This window comes from Paroedura picta, chromosome 7, assembly GCF_049243985.1.
Source record: "Paroedura picta isolate Pp20150507F chromosome 7, Ppicta_v3.0, whole genome shotgun sequence".
NCBI lineage: Eukaryota > Metazoa > Chordata > Lepidosauria > Squamata > Gekkonidae > Paroedura > Paroedura picta.
The window spans coordinates 43,725,238-43,748,435 of NC_135375.1; the positions used below are offsets into that span (position 1 = coordinate 43,725,238).

Below are 23,198 nucleotides of genomic sequence, written 5' to 3' on the forward strand. Positions count from 1 at the left end.
GCTGCCCCTCACTTACCGATGCCTCCAAGAAGCCAGCCGCGGCCGGGAGTGCCCGCTGCCTCCACCCGCCACAGCTACACGTGACCGCCTCCCCGCTCCTGCCCGCCGCGCCGCAAGAACACTGCGGTACTCACAGCCACGCGCCCAGGACCGGCCACCGCCAACCCGTCCTGGAGCGCCTACAATGCCCACCCCACCCACACACCAGCTGGACCTTGTCTGCCCGCGCCAGAAGACCTGCACAGAGCCCGCAGGCTGCCTCCTGCCCTCCGAGCCCGCAAGCTGCCTACCGCCCGCTGTGCGTTCCTGCCTGACATTCTACCAACAGGTAGGCCGTGGCCCAGGGTGCCCACTCGCCGCGACGTCACGGCCCGCCCACCACCTGGCCTGCGATCCATCCCCGCTGTGCCACGACACTCCAACTCCCCGCTAACGCCTGCTGTCTTAAAATTACAGCAGGCTCTATTTCTAGTTTTCCATAATACTCATGTCAAGTCTTCAAGAGTGCTGTGGTCTTTGTAATTATAATAAGGGTGGGCCAGAGAGAATATATAATTAATTGAGATGAAATATGATTAAGGAGGCAAGCACAAGTTGTTGGTTGAATCTTGAGACTCTGACAGATTTCCCAGGTGAAGCTCAACTATTGGCAAGTTATATATATTTCCTACTTACATATTTACTTCTTTATGTGGTTGTAATCCCTATTGAAATTGGCAGTGATATTATTAGTACTAGTGAGTGTTAACAAGCTAAGAGTATAAAGAAGCAAAATTGACCTAATGCCTAAATTATACACACTCAATTCATTCCAAAAGAACTTCTTGGGTATTATATTCTTTGCCTCTCTTCAGAAGTATCACAAATTGTGAACAAGTCTAAAGCATATTTGTATGCTTCCACTCCCAGCACAGCTGAAGTCTAAACTTACCGTATTTGCCGGCGTATAAGACGGCTTTTTTCCTCTCAAAAACATGCCTCCAAGTGGGGGGGCCGTCTTATACGCCGGGTGCACTTCAGTCTGGATGCGGCGGCGGCGGGCGGCGGGCGGCTCCCCCCCGACACTGAGCTCATGGCGGCGGCGAGCGGCTCCCCCCCACTGGGCGAGCAGCGCCGGCGAGCAGCGCCGGCGGTAGATCCCCCCCCACTGGGCGAGCGGCGGCGGCGAGCAGCGGCGGCGGTAGATCCCCCCCCACTGGGCGAGCGGCGGCGGCGGTACCTCCCCCCCCACTGGGCGAGCGGCGGCGGCGAGCAGCGGCGGCGGTAGATCCCCCCCCCCACTGGGCGAGCGGCGGCGGCGGTAGCTCCCCCCCTCCACTGGGCGAGCGGCGGCGGCGAGCGGCTCCCCCCCACTGGGCTCACTCCATATTTTGAGTGAAAATGTTGGGGGGTCGTCTTATACGCCCGGTCGCCTTATACGCCGGCAAATACGGTATATAAACTTATATATATATATATATTGCATTTTCTTCTTTGTCCCCTTTTGAAGGGGACCGTACTCTTTTTTCACATTATCCAGGTGTCTCCTCATTTTAATTAATTAAAAATTTAATTAATGATTTAATTTAATCCCCTTTTTAATAAAAAGGTATATACTTGTGTAGTGTTAGTTTTTGTTTTTGTTTTGCCTTTATGCTAATATAACCCATGTCATTTTCATTTATGTCTTATTTCTATTAAGCAGTTAGAATTTGGACTTAGGGTTCTAAAGGTCATAGCATTGGTAAACTTGAAGTTGCATGGGCCCCACCCTCTGACTTCTTGTGGCCTGCAGAGAGAGAGACAGAGACAGAGACAGAGAAGGCCAGGACTATAAATTGTTAATTTATTTGCAGGTATGTAATGGGCTTAACAACCATGGAAGAAATTCTGTTTTAGAACCCTGCTTTAAGAAAGGGTTTTTGTAATTAAAGATATGGTTAAAAGCCTTTTCCCCCAGCTGAGTTCTCCTGGCCTACCTTTTGTAGGGGTTCTGTCATTGAAGGATAATAGTAAGCTCAATATTATAACTTTTTATCATTTTATTTTCATGAATATAGGTTATATATTTATTTATTTTGGCATTTATATACCGCCTCTTACCATAGTCTTGCGGCAGTTTAGAGGGACTCGATAAAATATAATACTTCTAAAACCATTAAAAAAATACAACAATAACATTTTACCCCTATCTCATTTTTGCCATCCCATTGTCTGCTATTTGTATCAAGGAAATATGGTCAGCCTACTCTTTCCCTTCTGTGTCACATTGAGATTGAAAAACGTCCTGGTTGGCTGCATGTTGGGGAGCACGGAATCAAACCTGGCTCGCCAGATTAGAAACCATTACACCAAGCTGGCTCTCAATAATATTAAAGCTGAAAACCTCATTTACTGATTTTTTTAAAAAAAACTGCTTCACTGCCATACCTTGGTGTGAACATTCTTAGATGCCATGATGTGTTTTTCACAACACCTCTGTGAGTCAGCCACTGTTCCATGATAGAACTGAAGTTACTCCTGTTTTTACAATGAGGTCAGTCCAGATGTTACTTCAGGCCTATTATTATTAGGATGCTGACCATGACCTGGTTAGCAGCAGAGAAAACACTACAAGATTTGTGACCCCACACGCCAATGCACCACTAGTAAAAATCACTCTGTTCACATTGTCCAGTGGCCAAATTTTTGGGTTACATTTTGGGTAGCAAAAATGATAAATCTAGCCTTAAGCCAAGAGAAACATTTCACCCTGAAGCGTGGTGGAATAAGCAAGATCCATAGTGTGCATAACTAAACAGAATATAAAGAATATCCTACAGTAGGCATGAAAGCAGATGTGTAGCTAGCATATTCAGAAGAAGAACTTCTTGATGTTTATCAGATAATCTCCCCTGTGTCCTGATTGGCTACTTGGAGACTTCCTGTTCCAAAGAGCATAGTTCTTCCCTGTTTGCCTTCAGAGCAACAGAATTAACAGAACAGGGCAGTTAGATGGTTAGGACTTTCTGTCTCCTCTATACTTTCTTTTCCTAAAAAAAGTATTTTATCCTTTTAAGCAACCTGCTGTTCTACCTCTCTTTACATATCTAAACTCTGCCAACCAAGTGAATGATCACCTTCTGCTGCTAGCAAGTATTCATTTTCTTGACATGCTTTATAATTTCTTGTGTAGTCCATGGTCTCTAATTTGGGATCAGCCTGAGGAGATCAGGTAACTGCTCTGTTGGTTTCAAAACACCTAGAATTGAACAGCCATGTGGTACCCATCCTAACATGAATGAGAATCTCCTCTGTTTTCCCCTTTGGCTTTACCTTTTAGATTTTTGACTGTCCAGACTATTGAGACCACTGCTCAGAGCTTGGATTGGTGTGTGGAACCTGCTTAGAGGGGAACCTAGAAGCCCCTGTTATATCCCTTACTGAATGAGTGGAGATTTTGCTCACCAAACATTTGTGAAACTCATCATATATATATATCATTTCTAAATCTGGAGTTATATATCCCTTCATCCTGTCTGCAGTTATGTCCATGAAAGTGTCTGCTTCATTAGCTTTCCTTACTTACCATATCAATAATTTTTAAAGTCCATGTGCCTTTTGGGTTCTCACCCCAAGTGTGAACTGACATGAAATCCCAATTTTTAAAGCCTTTGGGTGATTTATCTCTTTGGCGCTCAGCCAGTAAAACAGTACTGGTCCCTGTATTAGAGAGGAGGAAGAAATATGTCATCACAAAATCATCAAAAGAAAGTGGAAGTGCAGGTCACAAAGGTGGCATTCAGGTCACAATTGGCATTCCTCCATCTTCACCAGGCAAAGCTACTAGTGCCCTACCTGAGCCTGGAATACCAGGCTACAGTGATCCATGCAATGGTCAGTTTCAGGCTAGACTTCTATAACTCACTCAACACTGGCCTACCCTTGACTTTGATCTGCAAATTGCAACTGGTCCAGAATGCAGCAGCTGGAGTCCTCACAAGTACACCATGGAGGGCTCATATCTGGCTCTCTTTGAGACAACTGCACTGGCTCCCAGTTGAGTTCCAGATCCCATTTAAGGTGTTGGTATTAACCTTTAAAGCCATAAATGGTCTCGGTCCAGTATACGTGAGAGACCACTTAACAGACTGTACCCGCAAAGAACATTGCACTCTTGTCAGTTCCAACAGGCTGGTAATGTCTTGCCTCAATCAGGGTCTTTGGTTCTTGCCCCTTCCTGGTGGAATGAGTTCCCGGAAGAGCTGAGGGCCCTGTTGGAGCTGACTCAGTTTTGCAGGGCCTGCAAAATGGAGCTCTTCTGCCAGATATTTGGTTGGGGTCAATGAATTCCTGCATTAATGCCATCTAGATCATCCACAAGGAAACCCCCCCCCCCACACACACACACTAGAAACCACCATCTGGAAAGAAGATCTGAAATTAACTGAATACTGTATGCTATCAGTTGATCTTATTATTAATTTTTGAATGCTTAACATTACTAGGTTTTAATGTTATATTAATTATGAAATGTTGTTTTTATTGTCTTATGTATTGTCTTATGTAGTGTTTATTATTGTAAATTTCCCCCATCCAGCTATGCCTGGAGGGGCGGTGAATAAATCCCATATATAAATAAATAGTGGCCATGGTTGAGGCAGACAATAGTCTAATGTAAGCTATGTATTCAGACAACTTGCAGTTTTTGCACATTACTGCAAAGCTTTAAAATGTGATTATATGTCATTGTGCAGATTTGAAAGTGTGCATGTCATGAATGAATCTGAATATTACCCATGAGCTGAACTATTCGCCATGGCCTTGAGACTATCATGTTGCATCGCTTGGGGTCAGTATGAGGACAAAGCAATAAGGAAATACCTTGTTGTCCTTCCAGAGCCATAACAATATTAGGATATGCTATCGAAGGAGGTAAGGAGCACTTGCAGATCTTAAAACACTGCCAAAGTGATTCAGCACATTAAATATTACCAATCCATGCCTTACATCTGAGTAAATGTTATGACTTCCAGATATCCTTGCAATTTAGAAACCAAGTGCTTTCTGATAGAAACTTTCCCAGCCAACCTGACCCCTCCCCCCAAAAAAAAGGTTATTGCAAAATTTTATGAGTTACGTGTTTCCTGTGGGGTCAGTTGATAAAAGGGGAAAGCTCTAGTGGGCACATGGTAAGCACCTATTGAACTTTATTGATCCAAATACATTTTGCCCATAAATGCAGGTAACTCCTGATGTAAACATGTAATTGTATAAAGTTGTATGTGGTAATTGTATCTGTTCCTCATGAGGTGAAGAAGAGAAAAGAGGCAAGGTAGAGGGATGCAGTAAATGTCCTGAAAACCAGGGCTTTTAAATTGCTTAGACTTCATAAATGAAGGGATAATAATCATTAAACTACACTGCTGGAAGCAGAAACACATTGTCTCCAGGAAAGAGCCTTTGTCTATATTTTCCTTCCCTTGCCTGAATAACTGAAAGACATAGACTGCAAGCGGTATCATGTTTACTTTAGAGTACTTATATTCAAGTCAACATAACTGCTCTGGAGTAAACACATTTTCCAAACTGACCAAAAACATAGCCTGTAAAAATGTTATTTTCTTGGCCACCAATCCAGCCAAAAAACAAGCAAAATACTGAAAGATTCGTTGCTACTTTTGTTGGACACTGGGCATAGCAGCTCTGGAATCTGTTTTGTTTTGTTTTACCATGGACGATACTAGCATGAAAAATGCACAGGAAAAAATGTGCAGCATGGGAGATGTGAGGCAGGAGAGCTTGGTTATAGAAGCATTCTGTTGCCAAGACAACAGTGGCTGGGTGCGTATAGTTCAAGCTCTGCATGCCCTTCATTGGAGAGACCTGCATTTCAACATTAGCAGATCTATTCAGTACATAGTACTGGTGCTAGGAAGGATTTTCATACCCAAGATGGAAACCCAAGAGGAATCTTGCAGCATCTTAAAAAAGACCACACTCCTTGCTGCTACACACTAATACAGCAATCACAGAAGAATTTGTAAGCATTTAAGACTATAAAGCTGCTGTGGTGTGTTAAGTTTTTTAGACAGTAATATATAATGGCAAGTATGTCCCCATGCTGCAGGATTACTTAATATTGGCCTAACATATCATGCTTTTAAATTTAAATTTCCTACTACATTGAGTGTGCAAGTACTCTACCTCCCAGAAGTGCCCTTAATCCTCACATAGACCAAAATATTGAAACAGAATAAAAATGGACAGCGCTTCCAATACCATTATAGACATAGAAATATATAGTGAGTCTCCTGCACCTGATGGAGAGGTTAGGGTCACGTGAAGATCACCTCTACGGGAATATTCAATTGTTGCTTCCAATTGCACATGTTCCAGTGATTTAATGACATTTTCTTGACCTTCACAAGCTGTTGTGGGAATTTCAATGGTCACTTCACCGCCAGCTCTTAATAATCTGGAAGCATTATGGAAAATTGCCTTGTTATTTCCCCCGTTATTTCATGAAGTTTTGGTGCTTTTATTTGACTTCTGGAATATTAATTATCTGACTGAAAGATCTGGACACGTTACCTCCATTACTGTTCACTGAAAACCTATTGGGGCTGGGTTGTGGGTGAATGAACAAGGGAAACAATGTATGGGAGAAATCATGCTTTAGCATTTCTTAGACAATTCTGCTAAAGAATCATATTAGTATAAATGTACTGGTCCCTCAGAACAGTAGTATGGTACAAAATAGTATATAGTGTTCTTTAAGCAGCAGCATCATTCTAGCAGACTTGTAAGATGTACTTTGATGCGACTCACTACCCAGAAGAAAGAAAATATTAACCGTGGCTCACTTAAGACAACATTTCTTGGTTAGTGACCATGTGCAATCAGAGATGCATTGGTTATTTTGTTTTTGCCATCAAGTCATAGCTGACTTATAGTAATCCCATAGGGTTTTCAAGGCAAGGGAAATTCAGCAGTCTGCCATTGACTGGTATCTTCTTGACCCTGGTATTCCTTGGTGATCTCCCATCTCAATACTAGCCAAGAGCCAGGGCCAAGATCTGACAAAGTCAGGCTAGCCAAGTCAGTCTAGTGGACATGAAAATAACACTTCTGTGATATATTTGTGGCTGCTGATCTTTTATTCATTTCTGCTGTAAATACATGGGTGCCGTGCTTAACTTCTATTGAAATAAATGGCTGTGTTGCCCAGTGCAAGGTGTTAATTTCAGTTTCTAACAGCCTTACACTGAGCAGCATGAAGTAAAGGGATCATTGATTTGCTGCTTTCTCCATCCCTGAGACAATGAAATTCACAGAAGTTAAAAGCATGCAGGCTGATGTTTTCAGAACCAAAGCTGCGGATTAATAATACTTTGAAATGAATGATTCTTACTTGGTATTTTGCAATTTAGTATTTTGACTGGACAGAGTAAGCCCTTCCTCTGTCTAGTCAAACCACAAAATAAAAAAAATGCATCTCCCCTTTCTCCCAAAAAAGATGTATAGAAAAAGATAGCTGTGTCAAACAAGGGAGAGAATAATGTTGAAGTGGCCTGCCCATTAATGCTGTTTGATCTTCAACAGCACTTATGGGGCAAAAACAATGCCAGTGGACATTAATCATCAACTGTGAAATAAACACTTACCTTGGCGCAAAGCTGTTGTCCTTAACAATGCACTCTTTCTTTTCCCCCACTCCTTTCCAGGTTCCAGGGGCTGCCAAATCTACTAGGGCTTTTGCATTCAGTAACCCAAATCCAAATCTGCTGTTCACCATCAGCCCAGCTCCATTTTTCTTCCATCCTGGATTGTTGGCCAACGGATCGAATTCAGATGTCCAAACTACCAAATGTTGCATATCCCTCCAGGTTAGATTAGGACTGTTGCAAAGAAAAACCTGGTTAGTTTATATATAGAATCATAGAATCATAGAGTTGGGAACATACAGGCCATCTAGTCCAACCCCCTGCTCAACACAGGATCAGCCCAAAGCATCCTAAAGCAATGTATATGTGTATGTGTGTGTGTGTATGTGTCAACTGTCTTGAACAACAAACTACTGAAAAAATTATCTACACTTATACATTACAAACTGGATCCACCAACGGAGTCTGTGCTGGTAGATCTTCCATGTGTGCATAAGTGAAATCAAATCACTTCTGGTTTATGGTGAGCCTAAGGATTAATGATTTTCCCTACCCCCCCCCTTACCCCAACAGTCCTTTGTGTGCCTTGAAAAGGTCTTACCAGGAGGAAGCTTCTACAAACATTCTATGGTGGGTGAAGACTTCTTTGTTTTGTCTGGCATTTGCTGACTGAGTCCTCCCTGCCCTAAGTTTAAACTAATTTTATCTGTTTCTAGATATTTATTGTAGTTTTGATTTTAATTATTTTAAGAGATTTTTAAAATTGTGGCGTGTTTCAACTGTTTTCAGGCATGGTGGCACTGACTGGGTAGAAAGGTGGCATGTAAATAAGTAAAAAAAAAAACTAAACAATAAATAATATTCAGGTTCCTGTGAGAGAAACAACTTGCATATCTTTTTTGTTAAAGAGAAGAAGAGACTTTATTTCTGATGTAATTTTTATTGTGGAGCTCAGAGAACTTTGTGTAGCAACAAAGTATCTCAATTTATCCATCTATATATCTTCTAAGGAGCACAGAGAGCCTTAATATACTTCTGCTTTCTTCATTTTATCCTCACTGGACATCTTTACACCAGCTCACAATGTAATAACACTGAGCATTCATATAGTGCTTTCAATGTTCAATATGCTTCTGATATATTATCACATTGGCCTTACTCCAGATCCATAATGTAGGCTAATATTAATCTCAAAATTTTGGGGAGAGTGATATCTTAAATTATGGACAAAATAAAATATGAACTACATAAGGGATCTTCTGGGGAGGATGATGCTATCAATCCTATAAACGGAACATGCAAGGCATTCATCTTTCCTGCTTTTGCCTTCCTTCAGCAATCCCTAGTGACCTGTTTAAGCCAAAACTGTGCTGTTAGAAGAGGTAGGTGTGGGCAATTTCATCAAATTTCCCTCCTTGCACTCCACCCAGCACCTTTATGAGGCTCCTCTGTCCACCTGCATCAGCTTTTGGGGAGGAAGGTGGGAATGATCTGCTTCCACAAGAACCCTTGTGCTTATGGTTTGTATGATCCATCCCATTAATTCTACAGTGGTGATGACCAGACCAGGGGAGAGGGTTCCAAGGAAAGCTTAAGAAGACTTACTTGGCTTCAAGAGCTAGAGCAAAAATCCCTGCAGCTAAGGGAGCAGAAGCGGAGGTCCCAGTGTGAGTCTGAGTGCAGTCGTTGTGAAGATCAGCACTGATCTGAAGAAACAAAATCTTCCAGAGTTTACTATCTCTAAAAATAAAACACACTTGTGCCTGTCTTATTGCCACCAGTGCACCTCAGAACACTCCCCTCCCACAGATAAAAATCAAAATATTTCAAGTCATTTCTATTTTAAGTATAGTTTTTGTATAAGAATGGCTTATTTGGAAGGAAAATACTCCCACGTCAAACAAACTGCCTTAACTTGAGATCCCAGTAGTATAAAAATAAGTGTTTCAATGTCACCAGTGAATCATAAAACATATCATTGTGTTGGGCCTAGAACATTTTTAAATGATTGCCTGCTTAAAATTACTCAGAGGCTGAAAATGAATGCTCTCCTCCCCCTTCAACAGAAGCACAGCTGTATAATTTGGAAAATGAAGCAGATGGTTTATGAGAAAATTAAGTAACCCACTTAGATAAAGTACTTAACATGTCTGTCCATATAACTACAATTTTGGGAAGCAGTAAATGGGATTCTGTATGGATGGATGGATTTATGGGATTGTAATTAATGGAAATGTCATAGTTTTCTTTTAAGTTCACTTGGGAGTTTTGGGGGGTGGTTTGCTGACCCTTGTACATCAGTGAGTTTAATGCCATCTCTTGTTCAACTGAGAACCAAATTCTACCTCAAGGAGTTGTGTCATTTCCACCTCCTTGTGGTTGCTCCCAGGCTTTTGAACCCAGGAGAACAAGTGTGATAGGGCATCAAAATGGCTATTTCCAAACCAGTGGCTCTCTGTACCTCAACCAGCCAGTAGGCAAACACAGGCAATGGCATGTTTTTAAATTATTCAAGTCAAGTCAAGAAAACAGCTGTCTGTGTCCCCCAGAGTAGTTAACCCCAAACAAATAAGTCAGTAATTTATCTGGCATTGCCCACCCTGAGCTGAAGATAGATCACAGCCAACACAATTCATCTCTATGGATGCAAAACCTTTTTCTTCAAACACATTTCCCCTGTTTTACTTTAGTACAAAGTACCAATTCATTTCAGAGATAGTAGAGACCTTGTGTAGTCCACCCCCATTGTTTTCACACAGCCTCAGGGGAGGGCAGTATACAAATATAATAAATAAGGAAAGGGTTTGTGTGAAACCGCTTTCATTCAAAAGTCACAGAACTTTGAAAGAAGGGTATGGGAGATTTGGGGGGGGAGCTATTTCAATCAAAACAGCTGGCTGTTTGAAGCAGAGGTTTGAGTCACACAAGAACAATGGGGAATGTTTTCACTGTAAGCTACATGGACTGACGTATTGCAAACTGTTATTTAAAAAAAAACGCTGCACTGGCACAGTGAAAGTCACTGGATCAGTTACAGTGAGTGGCAGTCAATCATTGAATTTAAAGTCCATCATATCAGTGCTGGTTCACATGAATCAGGCTTCAGAGTAAAGGAATATTTCCTATAAGCATTTACGGACAATCATTTTCCATCAATAAAAGAGGCAAGGCATGCTATTCTATACGGCTTTTCTGGTTATCTTATAACATGTTTGTATACTGCTTCCTGTCTGCAACCTAGGGCCAAACTAGACATGTAGGTTTGGGATCAGCAAAAACAGGGAAATTAACTCTTTTAAAAAGTAATTCCCTGCACCTGCTATATGGTTGCTGGGGAACCCGAGTTTGAAAAGTTGCACATCTGGGCTGAATCTGCACTTACTTTGTTTATTCCGTTGTGGATCCTGCTGAATCCAGATCGATTTGAACTCGGGTCTTCCTCTACCCCCACTCCCCATTAAAACAGAAAAGTGTTCTGCACATGGTTAGGGAAGCTCAGAAGGGGAGGGGGGAGCCAAGCACAGCAGGAGCCTCTTTCTTTCTTTTCTTGAAGGGGGTGAGGAGGAGAGGATTTGGAGACAGCAAAGGAGGGAGAAAAAAAACCAAGAAGCAAATCTCCACTGAGAGAAGTTAGGGCTTCTGGAGCCTCTGCTGAGAGAAGTTGGGCTTCCCCTTTAAGGCAAGGTTGCATCCTGGGAACGCGGAACTGAAGCTTAGCTAATCAAGGCTTCTCTTCCACGGAGCTCAGCAGCAAGTTTGGAACAGGCAGAGCTCTGCATGCTTTCTCACACCGATTTTTCAAATATTGAGGATTATATCCACTCTAGGATATTGCAGGGAAAAGGTAGGGTCCCTCCGGATCAATCATGTTTGTTGGAAAGGGAAAATCTGAATCAGACAAAATCAAAATGGAAATTGCATTCAGTGGAGATGGCAGGGACTGAATTGGAATTGGAATAAAAGCTCCGTGCAGATTCAGCCCTAGTTTGTCCCTTAATCTCACAATCAGCTATTTTAGTTGTGCAATACAATTTCTGAAGCTAATTTACAGAATCACCATCATTCTGTTTCTTGATCAAGGATCTCCCTCCTACGGAACACACATTAACAGGGCAGGAAACTTTTTTATGAAGCGGTGCTTCAGTTCTCATATATTCAAATGGGATTTAGTTCTTTGGGGTGACACAATATTAGAATTGAGAAGCCCTTCTCTTGCACATAAGCAATATCCTTTTTCAGGGAGCAATGGGAGCTGGGTGAAACAGCAGTAGATTAATTTAAGGCTTTTGTGTGTGAACAACAGGAGCAGAAAACCCTCTCCCTAGGATTCCATTCCTGAGCTATAAGTCACATTAGAGCATAAAACACTGATCAGGTGAATATTCCCCCCACCCAATTTGTTTTGTGCACGATCCTCAAAAATGCTTGTTAAATCTGGTAAAAACAACCTACGATTTTCTGGTCAGTATAATCCCCACTGCTGTATGCGGTGGCCAGTGATGAAGAGCACTTCTCTGCATACCAGGGAGAAAGGCCTTGCTGAGAAGCACTGCTGATAGAGATGGTGTAAATGCTATCTGTGTAGCCATCACAGTCACAGTTATCTCCTTGGCGGCCGCCATTGCCAGAAGCCCAGACAAAAATGGAGCCTTTTCCTTTCCGGCCCTGTGGAAAATGAAAGAACCCACGGGACTATTGCATAGATGGAAGTGTCATGTTGATTTTTTTTTTAATCCCACTTTTCCTCATGGCTCAACGTGGTTTACTAGTCCAAAAATGCCAATGCTAAAAATGAATAATTTCTGTGAATTTATAGGAGGCAAGGATGTCTGAACATTCCCCTTTTATTGGTGAATAATCAGTTACCCTCCTATATGCAATTGCTTCAAGTGTGACAGTTCATTTGCTGAGGTACCAGGAAGTTGCGGAAAATTCATTTATGTCTAGGACAGGGCCCCCAAATATTTTGAGCCTATAAGTACCTCTTAAATTTTGATAGGGAGTGGAGAATGCTAATGCAAAACAAGTGGCATAGCTATCTTAGTTGGCACTCAGTGGCATAGCTATCTTGGCACTCAGTGGCATAGCTATCTTAGTTGGCACTCAGGGTTGATTATTTTTTTAACACTCCGCCCTTTACTTTTTTCAACATTAAGTTACATCTGATTTATGGTGAGCCTGTAGGGTTTTCAGGGGCAGTTGGCCATTGCCTGCCTCCCCATCAGCCCTACTTAGCTTCTTAAATCAGACTACTCTGGGATTATCCAGGTCAGGGCCCCTCTTCTGCATGATAAATTTATTTTCATTAATAATGAAATAAAATGAATAATAATGATAGCCAGAAAAGAGTTTCAGGTGGGTAGTCTTATTGGTCTGAAGCAGCAGAACCAAGTTTGGTCTTCATGTTCAGTGGCCAGAAAAGAGAAGCAGACAGTGAAACATTTCTTGTATTTAACCTTGTGTATATATAGTGTGTGTGTAAATAGACAGACAGACAGACAGATAGATAGATTCATGCCAATAAAAATAACATTCAAATTCCAACATGCTATTCCATCACAAAAGTCAGTGTGGTGTAGAGCTCAAGCAGTTGAACTAGGAAATGGGAAATCCAGGTTTGAATCCCACTTCAGGCTGTGGAAGCTTGATGGGTGACCTTGGGCACACACACACACGCACACACATATATGTATATATGGTGTATATATGTATATATGGTGAACAAAATTTGTGGCAAGGTATGAGCTTTTGTGAGTCACCTCACTTCTTCAGATATGTGGCATTAGACTCATGCTCTTTTCTATTGCGACAAATGAACATGGCTTGATCTTGATCTATCACCATATATATATGGTTATTTATATATATGGTTATATATAAAAAAGCAGTCAAACCAAGATTTAGAACTAGAGTCAATTTCTAATAACCGTATGATCTATCAGGAGGTTGCAATCATTTTCTTACCCACCAGGCCGTCAGAGTGGCCTGTGTATTTGCTGGTTTGGCTTTTAATCCTATGCATGAGGTACCAGGATCTTTATGGTGTTATTTTCTTTGTTTCAGAATTTCTGATATATATATATATATATATATATATATATATATATATATATATATATATATATATATATATATATATATATATATATATATATATATATATATATAAATAAATAAAATAAATGTTGGGAAACCCTGATCGTGGAGTTCAGGGGAAAAGGTCAGCCATGGAATGCTGGAGAGAAAAAGGGGAAAAGAGTATTCTGAATTGCAGTGGTCCCGCAAACTATTGCATGAAAAATATTTCCCAGCAACCATGGCAATCTGAGTTCTGAGAGCTTCATGAAACACAGGAAGGACTCTTTGGGGAAAGGTATTTGGGTCCCAAGCAACAAATGCACAAGTACACCCTTGCTGGATTATGAACTGATAGGGAAAACTTCCGTGCATGTTTCATGTACCACTATTTCCTCCCATGAGGGATCATTTAAAAAAGATAAGCACCATGCTGTGCAGGGGACATTTCTTTCAAAAAAAAAATATTTCAGCCTTATCCATCATTGCCTTTATAAGCAGCATATAGCCCAATTGCCTTAGCACTGTGGGATTATTATTATTCTGCTGTTTAGCCTTGTTCACCCTACTTTACGTCAATATATTAGTCAATGCAGAAATATATGCAGATAAACAGCCGTGTAATCAATAGAAGCTATTTCTCCAGAGGAACACTAAGGTCTTCTGACACATAAAACACTACTTAAATTCCAGGAATTAATTTCATTTCCATGTACTACATTCACAGCATTGCTGACGTACAACTAGTGTATAATTCAAGGTAAGTGCAGAGGGATTCTGTGTTTGCCATGTTCTTTTCAAGGGGAAGATAGTAATTGGCAAATTCCTGTTGTTTCAAGATCCATAACTCTCTTATAATAAACAGCCGCCACCCCTAGTATCAATCAGTTAGGGCTTAGTGGGAGTTAGGTTAAAAGCAGGTAGAAGGATGCCAGCAGCCATGGGACACTGAAGGAGAAGCATGCAAAATAGTAGGGGAACCCTAGCCTGCTGGCAGCTTTCTAGCAGACAATGTCTACTTAGGTACACACTTTTTAAAAAAGCTTTAATGATATGCACATGTTATAAAGAACAGTGTAGTTCCCTGCTAATCTACCGGGCTACATTTCCAAAGTGATAGTTCATAGTGTTGTGTCTGTGGACATTCGGAGAGCAGGAGCTCAGAGACTGGTTTGCTAGTTCCCTGTGCACAACCTCTCAGTAAATGGACTTAAGGACTAAACATGGGCCTCCGTTAAGGGCCAATCATGCATCTTGGTGGGAGTTGGGAATGTGTATATCAGTTCCCGCAGTTCTGGTGATTGTTGGTCAGTATTTCTGATTCCAGTAAAGCTGTCGGTTGTCAGAGCTGAGTGTCTGTCCTACTGAACCTAAGGATTTAATACATAGGTCAGGAGAAATAAAGTATTAAACATTGTACTAATATTCGTTTAAAAGTGATAGTTATGCCAGTGGGGAAATTGTCATTTCTTCTTGTCGGCAGCTATCTGTGTTTATAATACAGGACTGATTTAAATTGGGTTTTGCAGGATTTATATAAAATTACTCTGCTGGTGATGGCATGACATCATTTTTGAGAAGAACTCAGAACTAATGTCAGGCCTCTCTAGGAATTGCTGGAAACTCTAGGGTAACATCATGCTGAGCCTTCGGGGAGGGCGGTATATAAATCTAAATAAATAAAAATAAATAAATGCTGCAACTGAAAATAAGACTCCCACACCAATCTGCCACATCACTTAAAATTCTATCTTACCAAGAAAAATTCTGCTAACTTCCATAAGAAAAAATTGTCCAGTGTTAAAAATTGCAGATTGAACATATGAAACCACTGATCCATCTAAGACAGGACTCTCTAAGTAGACTGGCAGCAGCTCTCTGGACATATTTCTAGCCCTGAGAGTCTTTAACTGGAAGTTCTGAGAACTGAATCTGGGGACCTTCTGCTTGGAAAACATGCACTGTACTACTAAATTGGGGCCAAGGTAAGTGTGAGTTACATGCATTTTTATAACTCTGTGCATAAATGGCTACCATTAAAGCTCTGTAATCTCTAGCTAGATCTAACAGGCTAACATGAAGGATTTATTCCTCAGCATGCTTTCCCCACTATCTTAATTATAACTGGATTATGTTATGTGCGGGATTAGAATATAATGTACCAAACCTTGGCTCGTGAAGAAAGACAAATGCCATATTCATGAGGCAGGAGATGTGGCATTAATATTTTATGGGAGCTCTTTGCCAAGACTCTCATTAGTATTCAAAGCCAAACAGACAGAAACTTAGAGAAGAACACTGAAAAAAGGAGGAAGAGTGAGATAGACTGAAACATGGACAGAGAGGAAGCTTTTAGAAAGATGATGTGGCCAGTGGCTTCTTAAATGCTGTTGGACCTTAGATCTGAACATGACTCAAGCAATTCCCTCTGTTTAAAACAGGGCCACTGAAATGACAGAGTGCACAAGCAAGCCGACATACGTTGCCCCAGAACTCCCAGAGAACCTTGAGTTTGCTGGCATGTGTGAGCTCTTTTTTCAATGCGGCCAGCATCTCCACTTGCGCCCTCACCTTTCTGATCCCATATTCAAAGGCCTTCTGTGCCAGGCGGCCAGGCCCCTCCACAGTCTTCCCATCATCATTGGGTCCCCAGCTGGCACTATAGATATCCACATGATCTGGACTGAACCCAATAGAACTGGCTTCAATGGCATCGGTGACTATTCCATCCAGCATCCGGATGCCTTTATAGGAGAGGGGAGAGAGAGCAGCAGAAACCAGTCAGTATTTGGGGGGGGGGCAGCTCTTTGTTTTCATAATAAGACATCCCATGTGAGCATGTACATAGAAATGGAGCTGTATCCTTTGTTCTACAGAGCTAGGAAATATAAGGCTTTCTCAGCTGCAGGGATGGAATATTCTAGTATCTCCACTAACATCTTTCTCTTGTCTTGAGAATCAGGTTGCTTGCTGTCTCTCTAGCTGGAGATGGGCAGCCACTTCCCTCAGCAGGGAATGAAGATGTGAAGCAGGCTGTCAAAGTCAGATTGGAAAGTACATGACAGATCGCTTCCCAACCAGCTGAGAAAGAGAGGCTGCTAACACCGAATTCGAATAAGGCAGCAGCCGGCGCCGTCATCTGCTCCGCTGTGCTAGTTCTGTTTTCATTATTTTTTTAAAGCAATATGCCTCTGCCTCTGCTAAACAACATGCCTGTTAATCAAGATATTTTTTTTAGTGGTAGCTTTTTGTGCATGAAAAGAGTGCTGTGTACAACATTAACAACAAGCGAAATATAAGCAGTTGAAGCGATGGCACCAAGATCATTTGGAAACGTGGCTGACATTGCTAGGAGGACTAGGTAGAAAGAAAACTGCTTTCATTTTATAGGCAAGGTTGTTTTCTTGACAAAGCTGCAAGTCTGCTGCTCCTATATTCAAAATATAAACAACCATCCATTGCATGTTATATCCCTGTCTCAAAGTTGTGCTTAGCCATTTAGAAAATCTATTTTTTTCCCGTATTGCCAGATTGGATATTATTCTATATTTCTTATATGCACAGTCAAGTGTTTCTTATTTTTAAAATTAAAAACAGATTAATGCAAATCCAAAATCAGAATATTAGAAAACTAAATTATTAATCAGAAAAAAGAAGGAATAAAAAGGAGATATGCTTGTCCTGTGATGAAGGAAGGGGGGGTGAAAGTCTGCATCTATTCCATAGTGTAAACATAATTTATTTAGACAATTCAACCAGCTCTAGAAAGAAGCCCAGAATTGGGTTCAGTAAATAGAATCTGAAGCTGTGGAGGCCTGTTGAATAGAGTTGTTACAAAGCACCTGGAGGTTTGGGGGGTGGACCCTAGGGAGGATGGGGTTTGGGGAGGAGAGGGACCTCTGCAGAATACAATGCCATAGATCTCACCCTCCCAAGCAGTCCTTTTTCCCAGGGAAACTGATCTCTATTGGCTAAAGATCACTTGTCTTAATGGGAGATCTCCCTGCCCCATCCTGGAGGTGGGCAACCCTTCTGGTGAAGTATTTGAGGCACTGCTTCAGTGCCTGACTCTACATTTTTCAACACAGGATGACATTTTCGCACATCTCTGCACAGGCGTCTGAGAATGGGCCGGAGATACTGTGGCTAAACATCACTCTACAGTGAAAACCTGTGAGAGGCTGAGCAGGGTCTATAGTGTTCCCTCTCCCTTTGCCCTAAAATAAATGCTTGGACAAGAATCCTGTGGACTAAGGTATTTTCTCTTGATACTAAAACATAGCTGACAATAACTGCTGAAGTTTCTGAGGAGGCAATCTTGGTTCACAACAGCCCAGGGGCTGCCTTGTACAAGGGTTAGAAACCCTGAATGTGGTTGTTGGTTTGGTTGATTGGTTGGTTGGTAAGTTAAAGCACTTATTGGCCACCTTTCTGCCTTGTGGAACTCAAGGTAGCTAACAGTATAAATAAAACAATGATTCTAAAATACATAAAAGATGACAGTAGAGGATAGGTCATGATTCTTTTTGTAATGTAGCAAAATAATTTCACATTTCTTCAACTAAATTGCATGAACAAGCAGAGGTATACAACTAGCGGTCTTACAAGTTCTCCACTGAAATGCCTGAGAATGGAATAAGAGGTGTGGGAAAGGGCATAAACTGCTTCAGCATGCGGTTATGATAAGCCCTTTGGCCACATTGCACCACAGAGACAGAAAATATGTTGAAAAACCCTCCCCTCTCTAGGGTTGCCAGCCTCCAGATATGGGCTGGAGATCTTCCAGAATTACAACTGATCTCCTGGCTGCATAAACCACTTCTCTGGTTATTTAAAGCAATTGTTTCACTTCTCTGAGAGAAAATGGCTACTTTGGAAGGTGGACTTACCGAGATCCCTCCCTTGTCCTAACTGCACTCTGCCAGGCTCCACCCTCAAATCCCCAAGTATTTCCAAACGAAGATTTGGCAACCCTACTCCTATTCATATTGCTCAGTTTCTTGCTTAGTACAGCTGAAAGCATTTCAGGCACAGCTTTCTTATTAGCCACAGATGACATCTGGAAGAACACTAACAGCATACTGCTTGAGGGGCTAAGCTACGATCCAATGCATGCTTCAGATCTTGCCTCTGATCTCTGTCAAGAACTTGTTAGGTGGGTTTAAGAAAGCAACATATCTGCAATATGGGGACTATCATACTGACCTGTTTTACTGGGCTGATGTAGGGATTTTAAAAAGATCATTCACATGAAGCACTTTGAATGCTGAAAGTGCTAGATATGTGCTAAGCATTGTTATTAAAATAAAAATATTACTTGTTTTTCTTACCCCCAACTCTGGAATTGTATGCAACTCCAACTCCACATTTTAAGTTGTTGGCTTGCATGGCAATCTCTCCTGCACACCGTGTTCCATGTCTGCAACAAAATCACCAGCCCCATACAGATCATCTACAAATGTCACTGTTTAATGATATTCATTTCAAACGTATTAGATTTGGGTGGACCGTATAGGGATCAGCTTGTAATGCTTACATAGGGCAAACTGGTGTTGTCATTAAACTCAGATTTCTCAAGAGAATGATGAAAACACACCTTCAGAGCAAAGCATGCAATTTTAAATGGCCATGTAAACAGGTGACAGAGTTTAAATAAACAACTTTGTCCTTGTTATTGTGCAAGCTCTTTGCAGGGGAAAGTATTTTCTGCCATATTTGCTTTGATCCTTGCCCTTCAGTTCACAAATGGTAGATTCATTATGAAAAAACTACCTTAGTATGCAGTAGAAGCAATGAACGTTGTTAGTCTGAATTCCATTTACTTATTAATACAGAATAGATGTGTATACAGAGATGGTAGATTTTAAAGATAAGGCCATTTGAATCTGAGGATAATGGTCTCTTGTTGCCAATAACCACTGCAGCTAAACAGAGTGGTCCCCCCCCCCGCAAAAAAAAAGCCTGGAAACATTTATCCTTTGAAACATCCACTCTGATGATATTATTTCAGTTATAACAGCATTCACATTCTGCATTAAACATCATTTTGCCTGATAGGTGCTGGTGAACCATAGCATAAGCTCCTTATTATGTCATTACCAACGGCGACATTCTAATTGGCTCCAAACTGCTACTTGTTCCAGAATACACATTTGAAATGGGCTAATCCTCTTCTCTTTTCACTGGCCTTCTCAAGCTAACACAAAAGGCACATTCTACAAGATAACTATCATCATTTTCAACATGACTGGATAGGCTGGACTTGACTGGCCACGTTGCAGAACGTATAAGGTATCACCCTTTCAAGAAGAAGGAGGTTCAAGATATTGTTGGCATTTTGGACCCACAGAATGAACCACCCATGTTATATCTACATGACCGCCTTAAATTATCTGAATGATCACAATAATCTTCTATGGGAACTATGGCTTTCTGTATGTGCAAAGACTCTCTAAAAGAAAATTCTCCCAAATATCAATTTAGAATTCTCTAGGATTACTATGCACATGACAATTGCAATGGTATGAAACTGCTATGAGTTTGTTAGAGGACAGACAAGGGGCATGGCTGGTGGATAGTGCATCTTGGGAATGTTTCCTAGTAGTAAATGACAGATCCGTAGGGAGAGATGAACCTCAGCAGGAGAATGGAGCACTGCACAGACTCACAGGGAGTTTAGTCAGGAAGACTGCCTTGAGGCAATCGATAATTGACCACATGTTCTAGGCAGCAACATCTGCATTGGAGGCCACTGAGTCTAACAGTGGTGAAGCCTGCACTGGGTATCGTGCTGTATTGTTTCCCAGAAGAGGATATTCAAATGTGACATAAAATATGTAAAAGTCATTTGCCATAACAGCAATAGCCTATTAGAAAGTTAGTCCTGGATTTCTGGATGGGGGTGTGGGCATTTTTCCTGCTAGCCATTGATGAGATAAGCTTCTCCTTTCAGCAGGAGTTCCTGGCAACTTTGTGTCTAGGGCGGGGGGCTGTGCTGCCTGAAGCCATACAGGGCATAAGGGTTACAGTGTTTATACTTTCAGGTAGGTAGCCACGTTGTTCTGAAGCTGCAGGACAAAGTTTGAGTCCAGTGGTGTCTTTCAGACCAATAAATTTTTTTTATCAAGGTATACACTTTTGTATGCAAGCACACTTCTTCAGACATAATGGAAATATTTATATATTTTATAGTGTAGCTATGAGCATGGTGTGATGTTTATTGTGCAAACCAAAGATCATAGAGTTGGAAATAACTGAAAGGCCAGCAGACAATGACTTCTGCCTAACTTAGGACAATATACCTGTCAACTCATACAGATCAACACAGCAAACTAGACCAAAAAGTACCACAAGCAGAGAACAGGTCACATGCCAGGCCTGCTTAGAGATTAATAGTTTCATACGACTCAGACAAGAGAGTCAAGCCATGCCAAACTTATGAGAGCCTCAGGAATCTACAAGAGGACTGAAGGAGGTTGAATGTTATCCCAGTCTTCAAAAATGGAGGAGAGATGACTCAGGAAACTACAGGCCAGTGAGATTGACCTCAGTTGTAGGGAAGATAATAGAGCAGAGTTTAAAGTGGACAACCTGCAAACATCTGAAGGACAATTTGCTGATCTGGACAAGTCAGCACAGATTTGTCTTCAACAGGTCCTGCCAGACCAACCTGGTTTCATTATTTACTCATTCTCTCTACTTTCCATTCTTTTTCAGAAGCAGCAGCAACAGCAGAGGAATAGTAGGTTTTTATACCCTACTTTTCACTACCCGAAGGAGTCTTAGAGCAGCTTGCAATCGCCTTCCCTTCCTCTCCTAACAATGGACTCCCAGTGAGGTAGATGGGGCTGAGAGAGCTTTGACAGGACAGTTCTGTGGGAACAGCTCTATCAGGACTGTGACTAGCCCAAGGTCATCCAGCTGGCTGCATGTGGAGGGCTGGAGCTCACCAGATTAGAAGCCACCACTCTTAACCACTACACGAAGCTGGAATTCTACCGTTGAAAAGTTTTGTCTTCCAAAACCGAATGTAGTTGTTTTGGACTTTCTGGGCAAATCTCTTTTTAGATCCATTCTGAACTTAAATTGGAACAACACATCTTGTACCAGATCCTTAGCACCATTCAGGTCTCAACCTAAGGTTATCTCTTTTCTCTTTGGTGTCACAACAAACAATCCCAAAGCACAGTCCTCTTATGCTATGTAGAAATTTTGTCTCTTTGGCGGGACCTGGACACACATTTATCCAGTCAAAATGAGAGTCCTAGCTGAAGTTGCCTATTGCTACTTAACTGCAAAGCCTCTAAATGTGGCCTTGTGTGGCTCTGTGAGTGATATTTGTATTTGAGTCCATCACGTCATCACATGAGCTGCTCCACATAAGACCAGTTGCAATGAAAATCCTCTCAGACCTTAGCTTGACATGTTACACAGGATATGTGAATGAACTGAACAATAATATATGAGTAAAGGATGGCAAGGTCCATAAGAACCACATTTTGTAGCTGAAAAACCTACAAGCTACGTTAATTATTCTGCTGTTGCTGTAGCTTGTTAGACCCAGTTTATATTCCTAAATATAATCTTTAAAACAAACTTTCCTGAGAGATTGAACAGAAATGATTGATGAGATTGATAGTAAGTAGTTACTCACTTGTTTTCATTTGTTGGATCATATCTGGGAAATGGATCATGATCATTGTCATTGAAATCATAACTTGCCTCAGGATCCTAAATTTAAAAGAAAATAAAAGAGTGGATTAAATGACTGTCCTGAAGCCTGTAACCCAAATTGCTCTGACAATGGGTTAAATAAGTTGCCATTGGTGCTACCAACATATTTGTTATTATTTTTTTGGAGATTTGTTTTTAGATCAGGGGTATCATTTTTTTAAGATGTGGAGAATATGATAATGTCTTACTGAATGGTGATATCTAAATTCCTGCAAAGACTTCCGGGCAGCCTTCATGGAATTATCTCATTTGTAAACACACAGCAGCTGAACAAGGCAAATTACACTGACATATGCTGACTTGAAAGATGACAACAAGCTTCTTGGCTGTGCAGGGACCCCCATCCCAGATCTAACTATTGATCCAATGAGAACAACTTGATTGTTCCTTAGAAATTAAACTTACGTAATTGTTATAAATGTCTGTGTGATTCCACTCCAAACCATCATCGAGGACAGTTATGACAACCCCTTTGCCTGTGAGTCCCTTTTGCCACACAGGAAGGACATGAAGATCCAGTTTAGGCAAAGATGGAGAGATTCTTGTGTCTTGCTAGGAAAAAATAAAATACAATGAGAAATGTCCATATTCATACCACGGTGATCAAGAAAATCAAATTATTTCACATACTCAACAAATGAAGTATTGGCGCTTTCCTTATCATCTGCCTAGCTAGAAACTCAAATGTTACTGTGCCACCAATTTGCAATCTAAGTGGCTGAGCCAAACTTTACGTGGATCCTGTCAGTTCATTGCTTTGGCTAT

General features: G+C 41.3%; 1 protein-coding gene across 2 annotated transcripts in view; it reads right to left on the reverse strand.

Annotated features, from left to right (window-relative positions):
- PCSK1 (proprotein convertase subtilisin/kexin type 1) overlaps nucleotides 1-23,198 on the reverse strand; it is a 40,734-nt gene that overhangs the window by 9,176 nt on the left and 8,360 nt on the right. Inside the window, exons 4-12 of one of the 2 annotated variants that reach the window (XM_077347665.1) lie at nucleotides 22,839-22,985; nucleotides 22,354-22,430; nucleotides 19,031-19,119; nucleotides 16,272-16,444; nucleotides 12,078-12,290; nucleotides 9,231-9,331; nucleotides 7,626-7,859; nucleotides 6,279-6,436; nucleotides 3,548-3,681 (exon numbers count right to left, since the gene is read on the reverse strand). In XM_077347665.1, coding sequence (XP_077203780.1) covers nucleotides 3,548-3,681; nucleotides 6,279-6,436; nucleotides 7,626-7,859; nucleotides 9,231-9,331; nucleotides 12,078-12,290; nucleotides 16,272-16,444; nucleotides 19,031-19,119; nucleotides 22,354-22,430; nucleotides 22,839-22,985 — 1,326 coding nt within the window. The remainder of the gene's footprint in view (nucleotides 1-3,547; nucleotides 3,682-6,278; nucleotides 6,437-7,625; nucleotides 7,860-9,230; nucleotides 9,332-12,077; nucleotides 12,291-16,271; nucleotides 16,445-19,030; nucleotides 19,120-22,353; nucleotides 22,431-22,838; nucleotides 22,986-23,198) is intronic. The other variant, XM_077347666.1, reaches the window with a different exon arrangement.